The sequence below is a fragment of the Hemicordylus capensis genome, chromosome 2, assembly GCF_027244095.1.
Source record: "Hemicordylus capensis ecotype Gifberg chromosome 2, rHemCap1.1.pri, whole genome shotgun sequence".
NCBI lineage: Eukaryota > Metazoa > Chordata > Lepidosauria > Squamata > Cordylidae > Hemicordylus > Hemicordylus capensis.
This window is the reverse complement of record NC_069658.1, coordinates 162423121-162435258: the sequence shown is the minus strand read 5'-3', so window position 1 is coordinate 162435258 and position 12138 is coordinate 162423121. Positions and strand designations below refer to the sequence as shown.

Below are 12138 nucleotides of genomic sequence, written 5' to 3'. Positions count from 1 at the left end.
AAGATATCACATTTAACTCACTTATCACAAGAAGCAAAGTAAGCGCAAATGAATACAATCCTAGCTCATAAGCTTCAGCTCAGTATTCACAAGCCCTGATTCTCTGTACATTGTGCCAAACTAAATATGTGTACAGTGAGTTATATTATATTAAAAAAATTAAAAGATTTTTTAACCTGTAGCCCCTTCAGGGGGCTTCCTAAAGGCCATGGGGGGTCTGCAAAGCTTGCCCCTCCCCCCACTGGCATCTAGGGCTTCACAAGGACCATTTGAGCATGTGCGGTGGCCATTTTAAAAAATAAACTTTTTTTAAAAAAATGGCCACTAAAAACAAAATGGCCACCGTACATGCTCAAATGGCCTCTGCGAGGCCTTGCCTGGCCTAGGGCCTCACAGAAGCCATCTGAGCATGCGTGGTGGCCATTTTGTTTTTTGTGGCCATTTAAAACAAATTTAAAATTTAAAAAATGGTGCCCCTTCAAGTGGCAGCCGGGGCACGTGCCCTGCCTGCCCTACCCTAGATACGCCCCCTGACTGTAAGATATTTCCCCTCAGGGGATGGAGCCACTCTGGGAAGAGCAGAAGGTTTCAAGTTCCCTCCCTGGCTTTTCCAAGTTAGGGCTGAGAGAGACTCCTGCCTGCAACCTTGGAAAAGCTGCTGCCAGTCTGTGAACACAATACCGAGCTAGATAGACCAATGGCCTGACGCAGTATATGACAGCTTCCTATGCTCCTATTTGCAGATGCAAAATTATTCCCAAGCCAATTTACATAATATGCAAATTAGGCACCCCAATTTGGAAAGCCAGAACATGGCAACCCTAGTGCGAACTAGTAAGACCAATTTCACTCCACATGCTCCCTCCCTATATATAGAACCTGTCTATCTTGTGTTGCTGAAGTAAATCCAGTAAATTTTATTTATTGTTCAATTTTAAACCAATCTCAACACAGCCTTATATGCCAGTAATGTGCAGTATGGTAACTTTTTGAACATTTGAAGCAGCTTTCTATGGAGTTTATCCACTGGCCCAATATTGTCTCCCACTGGCAGAGGTCCTTCCCAGCTGAGCTACCTGGACCCTTTCTCAACTGGAGATGGCAGGGACAGAACTTGGAACTTGGGCAGTCGCTACCCCTGGGTTACTGCCTCCATTTTTTAATCCGAAAATGGAGGCTGAAAACGGTAGGGATACTAAACTGTTTTATAAAAATGCATCACCCGTCAGTAGATGCAAAAGTCTGTCTATTGATTTTTGGAAAGGCAAATGTCAGCCTGTGAAGCACAAGAGCGTTTTATTGAGATTAATGTGTTGAACTAAAGAAGTGTTCCTGCGAAGACCAGAAGTGTCTCATTAGCTGAACTCAATGACACAGACTCAAAACTACCAGCATGCTAACGGCCTCTTGATGTGGTATTTCATGGATGAGTTGCAAAGTCATTTACTATAATTCCTCAAAATTTAAACATCATCAGAACAAAATGGCCAGTTTCCACAAACAAGAGGCACTTGTTTTCTGCACACAGGCAGGTACGCAGTCATATGCTGGTACCCGAGTATGAAACAGCCACAGAGATAGCCACAGACTGGCCCCAGATTCATTTGAGTACTGGAGGTGAAAATATCTGAACGGCACTCGGCCCCTCCTTTGGTAAAACATATTCAAATAAAGGGAATTACTAACAATTCTTTGCTGTTTTAGAAATGCAGGACACAACCCAAGAGCCCTTTGTTTGTCCCTGCGTGCCTTGCTCTTTGTGTGGGAGCTTCCTATTTTCTCATTTCTCTTGCTATGTAAACTGCTTTGAGAACTTTCTTGTTGAAAAGCAGAATAAATATTTTGGAAAGAAAATGGGGGCGGGTTGAATCAGGCCTTTATTATGAACTGATTTTAACACACACACACACACACACACACACAGAGTATGGAGCAGGATTTGCATTCTGTTCCAAGCTCGGAATGAGAAAGAGAGTTTGGAGTTCAGTTTGGCAGTGGGGACAGCGTCAGGAGGAGGACAAGCAGCGCAGTCCAGAAATCCTAGTGGAGGAGCTGAGTCCAGTCAAAACTGAAGGATTGCTAGCACAGGCTGAGAGAATCAGTGCTGTGACTGTAGCAAGAGCTGAAATCACAGAAGAACCAGGCTGGATTGAACCCCAGGTCTGTGCTGCGACCAGGACAAGAGACTGTAACCCAACCAAACAAGCCAGATTACTACAGAGGCTGAAATAACTAAGAAGAATCTGAACTACGGACAGATTAGTTGTATGTTTTTCCCCAACAATTTATTTTCTCCTGCATCTTTTTATGGTAACTGTTTTTGTTTCTAAGTTTTTGCTTTGTTTGATTGTCTCCACCACACGCCTATAAGCCTTTCCACTCTGCTGTGGGTTTGTTTTTGCATTACTGCAAAGGGCTGTTCTAATAGACCCATAGGCCATATAAAAGAAAAGTCTACTTGGTAGCAGTTATATCATGGGGCTGGTGGGACCAGTAACAGAACCTCCACACGTGGTGGCTAGCAGTGGGATAGACAGCTATTCATCCACACTGTGTATTGGTCTTGAAGTGGATTGATTAATACATTGATATTTAATGATTTTTTAAATTTAAAAAAACTTCAAAACAAGTCCTATAAATGGCTTGTTTCATGGTAGGAAATTCCCACTCCAATCCATCCCCATGTGAAGGATTCTGCCCTTTGCCTTCATAAAGAAGTGCAACATGCATGCACCCCACCCCCCTTTTGCCCAATGCTTTACATTTATAGAATGGCTGGACTTAGAGTTCTGAAATTGGGCACAGATGTAGCCTAAGATAGCAGGACTCTGTGTTTTTATTTCAAGGAAACCGGTCAATCCTGTGGTTTTTAATGAATTTATTCCCTGCTGCAGTAAACTGCCAGAAAGAGTTATCTCTGTCCATAGAGTACGTCACACCTAGTGAAAGTGAAACTAAATGTTACATCTGAATAAACAAACAACAATTTATTTATTTATTTTTACAAATGCACTATTCTCAAGTTGGTTTGTGATCCAAAAGGTCTGCATGAGAACTGTGAAGCAAGGGACATATGTGGTGGTTTTAATTTAATTTAATTTCCTTTCAAATGCACTATATGTCCAAGTTGCTTTTGTGTTTGAACTGTGGAGCAAGTTGTATCCCAGTTAGTTTGTGAACAGTCAAGAAACTGAATGAATCCATTGGGGCTTGTGTAGACTTTTTGGTTTTTTGTGGCAAATGCACTCTGGCCCAAATCTGTGCGTTTGTGGTGAAAGATCAAGAAGATGTATAGATCCTTTGGGGATTGTAGTCTCCCTCAAAAAAATGCACTCTGGCCTAGACCTGTGGGTTTGTGGTGAAATGTATATATACAGAAAGGATGCTTATTTTGCAGGGGGCTCCCTGGTAAACTCATTAGGTCTAGTGTCCAAAATTACCTAGTTGTACGTCTGCCTCCCACAGTCATCACTTAACATACTCATGTGCAGAAAGCACCCTGATCTACTTTTTTGTTGAGCAAGAGTACCCTTTGGGCTTCCTGATGCCCACATAATCCCTCCACAGGTTGTAAACCCTCAGCAATTTACTCCTGTTGAGTAAATATACACAATCCTACAAACCCACACAACTCACATGCCATATTCCACTATGCTGACTCCTTCAACATACACAAACTCCTGCATTATAAAAGGTGCACTGCATATTTCCTTCCATGTGTTCCATTGTTCTCCTGGGTTACACCGAGATGGGATGGGACACACCCACTTCTTAGGTATGCCACAAGGTGAAGGCAGAAAAATGGGCTTAAAATGTCTGCCAGTTGAAGGTGTAAAAGATGGTGGAAAATGGCCACCAGGTGAAAGTCAGAAATGAGGGGTATAGAATTGTTAATGCCATAGAGAAGCAGTAATGTTGCAGGTACTAGAACAGCAGGTAGAGCGGTGCAGTCCCCGAACATAGGCAGTTTGGGCAAAGATGCAAATGCACAAAAACTGTGTAAAATAAACAATAACAATAACAATAACAATAATTATTAATAATAATAAAGCAGAAAATAAGGCACATGTCACCCGTGGAAAATCCCAGAACTAAAGCGACCTCCAATCCACTCCCCCAATAACCAGCCAAAGATGTCACAGATGGTGGGTCTTCAGGGTTGTGCAAACAATTGCGTACAGTATACAGCATGAAATTATTTTTTTAAGAGTGAAAAAAGGTGACTGTGAGGGAAAACACCAGTAAGCTAGCTAGGTGACGAGAAGTGGACTGTACACCACAGGAAAGAGGACTGCAGAGATGTGCCCAGGTGCAGCATTGCTGGGTGTGCCGGTGAAGCCAACATTCCCAAATCAATTCCCAGGCTGTAGCTGCAGCTCACACATAATCTGCCTGCAGAGTTGCTCCTACTCCTGCAATATTCCACACTACATTTTCAGGACAGTTTACTACTTTTTCCAATACGGCTGTTTCATGCATTCAATGACTAGTTGTCATGAAACTGGCAGAAAGTGGGGCGCAGGAATGAATTAATAAGTGAATCAGTACAGAGGAGAGGCTGAATGTGGCAGAGAGGGGAAAAGATGAAAGAACGGATTCTGAATGTGAGCTGAAGAATCCAGCCCCCTGGCATGTAAGCCTCTGCCCTGGCCCCTCCTGCATGCCAGTATGATCAATGAGGGCCCTTTGCCAATACAAACAGGTGCAAATAGGCTGTATGGGCAATGCTGACTCCTAGATGGCAGGAGCCTCTGAATCTGGAGGGAATGCACCATCTACACCCCATCTCCTCCCTCCCCATCCTAGCCATCTCTAAACCCTTACTAAGAACATCATAACACATTTGTCTTTAGCCCTGAAGAGCTAATGCTCAATTTAGGATAAACGTTCTCTAATAAAAGTCCATCTATTCTGTAAAACACCACACAGACATTCCAAATTATAATGAGAAACGTACCTGCCATGCCTCAACCTTCTTGATATCTGCACATGATCCGTTGGTGAATGGCCCTTTCCCAGGCGTACAAGTGTATATTTCCTGCAGAGCATGGGCAATGGAGTATACTGCTAAGTACACGTTATAAGATATCCGCAGGTGAGTATAATCCATATATGGAGTCTCCACACTGGTGATGTTTTCCTCCCCTGTGCATGGAAGACGGAAGGCAGCTGTGCCATTTCCAGTGCCTTCATCACGGCCCTTGTGGAAGGAAGCAGAACCTGGGTAATTCTTGTTACCATCCGGCAGGTAGCAGTTAAAAGTCTCCTCCCAAAATTCCTTGATAAATCCATTGTTGACTGATTTCTTAGGATGTACCTTCTGCAGAAAGCCACGAAAGCCAGGGATTTGCCCTGCCTTCAGAGCAAATCCAATGGTACCACCCATTACATGAAAGAACTCTGGCATGGCTATCAGAGAAGAGCTGGCCCACGCTTCACTTGCCAGCCAAATCCTGCCAGTGATGTTATGTATGACAATCTGTTTGATCAGAGGTTCCAAGTCTGGGCCACTAGAGAAGACAACAATCACCTTAGCTGTGGAATTCTGGATAACTTCTGCCACCTGCTGAATCTTATCCTCAGGCAAGTACTGGGTAATGAGCTCACTGAAGTCAATGCAGATATTTCTTTCCTCTGTCTCTTCCCTGAACTTCTCAATTCCTGGCCGGCCATAATTGTCATCTGCTGCAATGGTTCCCACCCAGTTCCAGCGGAAGTACTCAACAATGTCTGCCATGGCAGTGGCTTGATGGTCATCATTAGGAATAGTACGCAGAAAAGATTTGTAATCATTCTTTTTGCTCAAGAGCCGGCTGGATGAAGCATAGCTAACCTGAAAGAGGAGAGCAAACAAGCGATAATTCAGTGTTGAATAAACGACATAAAAACAATTGCAGCAAACACAACTCTGAAAGATTCTGTTTGTTCTTGCCAACAGAATTCTGTTGGATTAAAATTCTTGCACTGTATATATAATGCACCAAACCCAATCATTTAAAGTTTTTAAAGGTGTTACTTTTTTCTCTTTCCTTGTGTTTACCTCAGATAGTCTAGTACGCCATCTACCAAGGTACAGAATGTCCTGAACTGTGGAGGAAAAAAATATGATGTGCTACAATTCTTTTGCTCACATACTTGAAAATGAATTTCCTGTGAAAAGGTGGAATTCAAACATTTTAAGAAGAGAGTTGGTGTCATGTAATGGCTAAGAAACTGAACTGAGAATCAGGACTTCCCTGGTTTGAACCTTGCCTCTACCATGAACTCAAATAGGGGAATAACAGACCTTAAATATCTTATGAAATTGTTGTAAGGATTCGTGAGAATAAACACCTCGCTACTTTCCCCTAATGCCAGATCTTTTAAGAACAAGTTGAAAATCACTGGACCCAGTACAGATTATTGGGGGAACTCACTTCTTACTTCCATATGAAAACTGTCAGTTTACTGTTTCCTTTTCTTTAATTATCAGCCAATAAGGGGACCTGTCCTCTTATCATAGGAACTTATACCAATTCAGACCATTGGTCCATCTAGCTCAGTATTATGTGCACTGATTGGCAGCAACACTCCAAGATTTCAGGCAGGAGTCTTCCTTAGCCCTACCTAGAGATGCCAGGGATTGAATCTGGGATCTTCTGCACACAAAGTACATGCTACGGCTAGGTTTGCTGCTAGGCTTATTCAAGAGCCTTTGGTAAAACATTTTTTAAGCCCAAGTACACAGTGACCTGGCTCACACATGCATCAAACGCAAGGGAGGAGGCAGTCTACCCACATTTGCATGATCATGTGAAATCACAAAATCCCTACAGCCCAAGTTGCTCAAAGAAGGGTAACCCAAATGTTCTCCTCTGCTCTTAACCAAGACTGGAGGAGAGGAGAAATCCCCTACTTTGATTCTCTCATCATGTGAACCCACTCACCTCTTCTACCCGGACTCAGCAGGCCCTCCCTTACATGGAAACAACAAAGATCTGTGGCTACAGGAGCTGCCATCCATGGATGTGCTACTCTGCAAATCACACTCTATGATCCTGTGAAGCTGGCACAGCTTTGGCAGGGCTGGGTCCACCTCCTGCTCTTTCGTGACCAATGGGAGGGCAGCTGCTGCTGTCATGAGTGTTTCCAGTCAGCTGGAGTATAAAGCCTGCTGGGAAGTCATGCAAGGCCACAGAGGACTTTCCATGGAGGGGAAGGGCTTGCAGCTACTGATTTCAACAATAGATTGGCATAATCATGTGTTTCCTGGGCTTGCTGACCCAGACAGAGGTTCTGGTTGTGTGTTACTAATGGGTTAGGAGCTCTCAACCCTCCAAGCCACCCCCAAATGGTCTTGTTTACCAAGTCACCCCTATTCATAAACTTGTATTTACTGTACAAGGCAAGTACTGTCTGGAACATATTGTAGTCTTGCTGATTCTCCTTTAGCAAGGAGGGCTCTTTTGTACGCTTACTAATAATTTTATCTAATTATGCTTTCTACCAATTTACCCAGAACAGATGTTTAGGAAATCAGCCTGTAATTCCCTGAATTCTGCACAGAACCATTTTAATATTAAAATATTAATATTTTTTTTCTGTAAATAAAAGCCACAGAGAGGCCTGATCAGAATTGGATTTGTGGTGCACAGCAACAGGTTAAGTGAAGTCCTGATGAAAACCCACCATCTCACCACTAAGCTGCTATTTGCCTTAGGAAGCAAGCTGCTACTGATTCCAGAGACAGGAGTGATGCGCAAAAGATGATCCTGACTTCCATATCATGCAAAAATCTTTAATAACTCAGAAACAAGTGTGACTGGCATTTTTCTATGGCTACTATAAAAATATATCCTTTTATGGATCCTGCCTAAGTGCACTTGTTGCTCACTGTACAGACAAACACTCTTATGACCAAAAATGCAATAATGGCTGAAAGCAACTGAAGTGAGCACTTAGCTAATGGCTCATATGGTTTTGATATCAGTCTAAATAAACCAGAGTCAAATTCCATTGTGGTACTGCTTGTTTTCCTAGTAAATACATACTCATCAGCTCTCTCAAACCTTTTTTGGAGGCGGGGGGGCGGGGGGAAACAGAACTGCTTTGAATAGCTAGGAGCCAAACTAGATATGTTCTTTCTTTCAGTTTCATAATGGTTCCAAAGTGGCCAACAGAACCTTAAAAATCACAATTAAAAAATCAGAAACACAATCGCTCTATTTTTTAAAAAAAACTTCTACGTTTAGCACTAAGATCCATCTTACTTGCTTGTCATTTTTTAACTGAAGCAGGAATTAACCCAGATCAGTTCCCCTTGCTAACCGGGCAAAAAGGCACCTTTTAAAATAGTGGCACTCATATACAGTCACCCCTCACCAATGGTTTTACCAACCATGGTTTTGAGTATCAATGAACAGGAAATTGTGTGCAGTCTTGCTAACTGCAACCCGAGGATCTGCAGTTGGTGAGGGGATTTTTTTTTTTTTTTTTTTAGTGATTTGAGGGTTTTTTCAAAGCAATTTTGCGGAGTTCAGAGGTTCAATCCGCTCATTCCGCTTGCTGACCCTTGCCCACACCTCATGATTTAAAGTGCCTTTGCGTTATTTTGTGGGGTTCAAAAAGTTTCCAGAGGTTCAATCTGCTCATTGCTCTGGGTGACTCTTGGTGATATTAAGGGATTTGGCGGTGGGGTGCCGGGGGGTGGGGTGGGGTTGTTGATTTAAAAAACACATTCCTTTATTTTCTGGTCTTTTTGCGATCTCCGTTCCCCTAACCCCATTTCCAATTCATTTCAATGGCTTGCCAACTGCAAATTTGCCAACCACAGGGTTTTGTGGTTGGAAGGAAGGACTGTATTTAGTAGAGGGATAGCAACTACCCCTGTTCAGCCCAACCAAGTGCCTCTCTAGCGTTGTTGCTCTTTGCTGTTCTTTTGGTCTTTTCTTTAGATTGTGAGCCCTTTTGGGACAGGGAACCATCTTCTCATATCATTTGCTAAGTAAATAACTTTTTCAAAAGCTTTGAAGACTTTTTGTTGTAGTATACAAATATAGCAGTAATACTACAAATGGCAGTCAACACCATGTAGGTATGAGATTGTTCTTCTCAGCACTTCCATGCTCCGATTGAAACCACTGCTTCAGCAAAAGAGTTTTTAGAAAGAAGCCCCACTCTCTCAGCACCACTTATCCCTCAAAATTCTAGGTCAACAATGGCAACTGAGAAACAATTGTGACACTATATTATTTATTAGATATACATGCTGCCTTTAAATAAAAAGATCCTCAAGACAGCTTGCAGTAGATTGCAATAAACACACACACACACACACACACACACACACACACACACACACACACAGAGCTTTTAATTCTCAGCCCAAAGACAGGGGCTAGAGTATGCTTTTTGTCAAGTCTGCAGTCCCCAGGCAACAATATTTGGGAATATTTGTAACGGAAGTCTTGGGTATATAAACACACTGACATACACATTGTAAAAACTTGCGGCTGTGTGGACAGTCAGGACAAAAATGTGCTTTGAATTGCAAAGGCAATTCCCTACACTGAAAATGGCAGAACAGTCTGTGCTGATGGCAGATTGATATATAAAAATAAGCATATTTTAAATCTGGGACTGCACACCAAGCATCTGTGGTGGATATTCCACAGGAGATCCTCCACAAAAATCATCCTGAACATTATCATTATGCAATTTATATTTAATGCTCTCAGATCTAGAATGGGCTGCTTTTCACACATACCCCTTTTCACCTTTCCACATAAGCCTTTTTGTTTCAGAAAAACATCTAGAATAGACAGCTGCCCTTGAAAAACACACAGGGACCAGCTCCTCCTAAAGAAGCATCTCCACTTTTTGTTACTACTGAAAAGGTAACTGGGTATCTGATAGACCTATAAGAGTATCTGGAGGGTGGGAACAAAAACCCAAGACCATCACCTTCAGAAATTATGAAAAAGATATACTGATCTGAAGTAATGTTTACCCATGAATCTTGAAAAAAAGTATCACTGAAAGACATAAAAGCATTTTACAAAATGTTTATATACTGCTTTTTAAAAGGGTCATCAAAGCAGTTTACATTAGGGATGTTCAGTGAACACCTGTTTGGTGTTCTATTCCTAGAATGCTGAACAGGTTCGGAACCCCATGTTCGAACCAGTTCGAATGTGGGAGCAGGGACACCTTTAAGGACGGGGGAGGGTGCACTTACCACCTCGCGCTGCGTTTCCCTCACCAGCGCTTCCTTTAAAACCAGACCGGTGGGGCAGCAGAGTACCTCCCTGCCGCCCCGTTCCCTCTTTGGTCTGGAAGTGACCAGTAGTAGCGTGCGTGCATGGTGTGCGCACGCTACTTCCGGTCACATCCGGACCGAAGAGGGGACAGGGCGGCAGGGATGTACTCTGCTGCCCTGCCAGTCTGGTTTTTAAGGGAGCGCCAATGGGGGAAACGAGGATGGAGGATGGTGGTAAATGCACCCTACCCTGTCCTTGAAGGTGTCCCCCCGCCTTCGAACTGGCCCCCGCCTGTTCCATGCCCATCCCTAGTTTACATAGCAAAATGAATGAAAAGATGATTCTCATTCATGAAGATGAATAAGAAGAGCGCTCATAGTCAAAAAGAAACACACCAGCAGTAGCCACTAGGAGGTATGCTATGGTGTGATGAATAGGGGCAGTTGCAGTCCCCCTGATAAATATGAGAGTCACCACTTCTAAAAGGTCCCTCTTTCCACGTTAGCGTATGTGTTAGATCCATCTGGTAGTCTAACATTTTGCTTTGATGTCAACAGACCTTCTTTAGGTACCTTCCTGTCTGCAAGACTTTGCCTTCAGTTTTTTTAACCAGTGACAACTCTGGTGCTAGTAACCATATTGTGACTTATACTGGGCATTTTAAGGAGCAGGATGGAACCATCTATTTGGTAGGACTGTGCAGGTTGGTAAACATCGGAATTCCGCTTTGGAATTCCCAGCCCCCACGGGCAGCAGCGATATGGGAAGATGCTGAAAGGCATCATCTCATACTACGTGAGAGGAGGTAATGGTAAACCCCTCCTGTATTCTATCAAAGAAAACCACAGGGCTCTATGGGCGCCAGGAGTTGAAATTGACTTGATGGTTTACTTTACCTTTACCACAAGGAGGCCATGTCTCATGGGGCAGCTTCCCCAGGTAGGAGGGGTGGTGGTGGTGGGGGACCTTTAAAAACCATCCAGCCCTGGTGCAGAAGAAGCTGGGCAGCTGTGATATGGGAGACTCTTGAGAGACACTATATCTCAAAGAGATGAAAACTAAAAGCTGGGTGTGAAAAACTTCCCAGCAGTTGGGATCTAGAACAGAACTTGTACCGTTCAGCATTCACATTTAAAGTAGGGTTGAAATTGTTGGAAGTGAAGGACTTTGCACTGTCTCTTGTCTCAAAGACTGTGGAGGACAGACTAGTGAGTCAGAGGGCTAGAGGGTCAAGACATTGGTCATCCCTTCCCTACTGCTCTGACACTATCCCTTTGATATGTAGATTGCTAATCTTAGGGACTTCCTTCCTTCCAGCCACTTCCTTCCTTCTCTCGCTTCTCTTCCCTTCCTTCTACCTTGCAACATGCAAGCTCCTCTCCCCTGCACCATGTGTGCAGAGATGCAGAATCCATCTGCATCCAGCTAGATAGATAGATTAGAGATCCTAACTCCTCACTTTCTTATCTAGAATGGAGTTCTCTAATAAATACCACTTATATTGATTTGAAACTATGAACTGGCTACAAATTATTTTACTCTCAGCATACACACATGCCTAACTAAATTCCACTGTGTTGTGCCTCTGTGCACTCTGCTATAATGAAAAAGGGTTTCTCCTACCAGAGAGAATTTCCAACAGAAATGATCATCTAAGGCTTAAAGAGCAGCTTCATAAGGGTTGACATCCCCTTCCAAGTTAGTAGGGAAGGGCAATTAATTATATATTATTTGACCTTCAGGGCCCATGCAGTGAAGCAATATAGCCTTCTGCTTTGCTGGAGTAAAACCAGAGTTCTGTATAGTGAGAAGGTAATTGCAGAAATAGGACCTCCATTGTTTCCAGGGAAGAGCAGGTTCTCCTGGGGTGGACAAGAAACAAGGTGGTGGTGGTATTTGA

The 12138-nt window shown here is 43.1% G+C and overlaps 1 protein-coding gene across 11 annotated transcripts in view; it reads right to left on the bottom strand.

The window, feature by feature from the left end:
• Positions 1–12138, bottom strand: part of CASR (calcium sensing receptor) — a 123827-nt gene that overhangs the window by 29930 nt on the left and 81759 nt on the right. For 9 of the 11 annotated variants that reach the window (XM_053303930.1, XM_053303928.1, XM_053303926.1 and 6 more), the window contains one exon: positions 4958–5833. In XM_053303930.1, the coding sequence (XP_053159905.1) occupies positions 4958–5833 (876 nt within the window). Of the gene's footprint in view, positions 1–4957; positions 5834–6926; positions 7013–12138 lie in introns of those variants that run through there. The other 2 variants (XM_053303933.1, XM_053303935.1) reach the window with 2 other exon arrangements.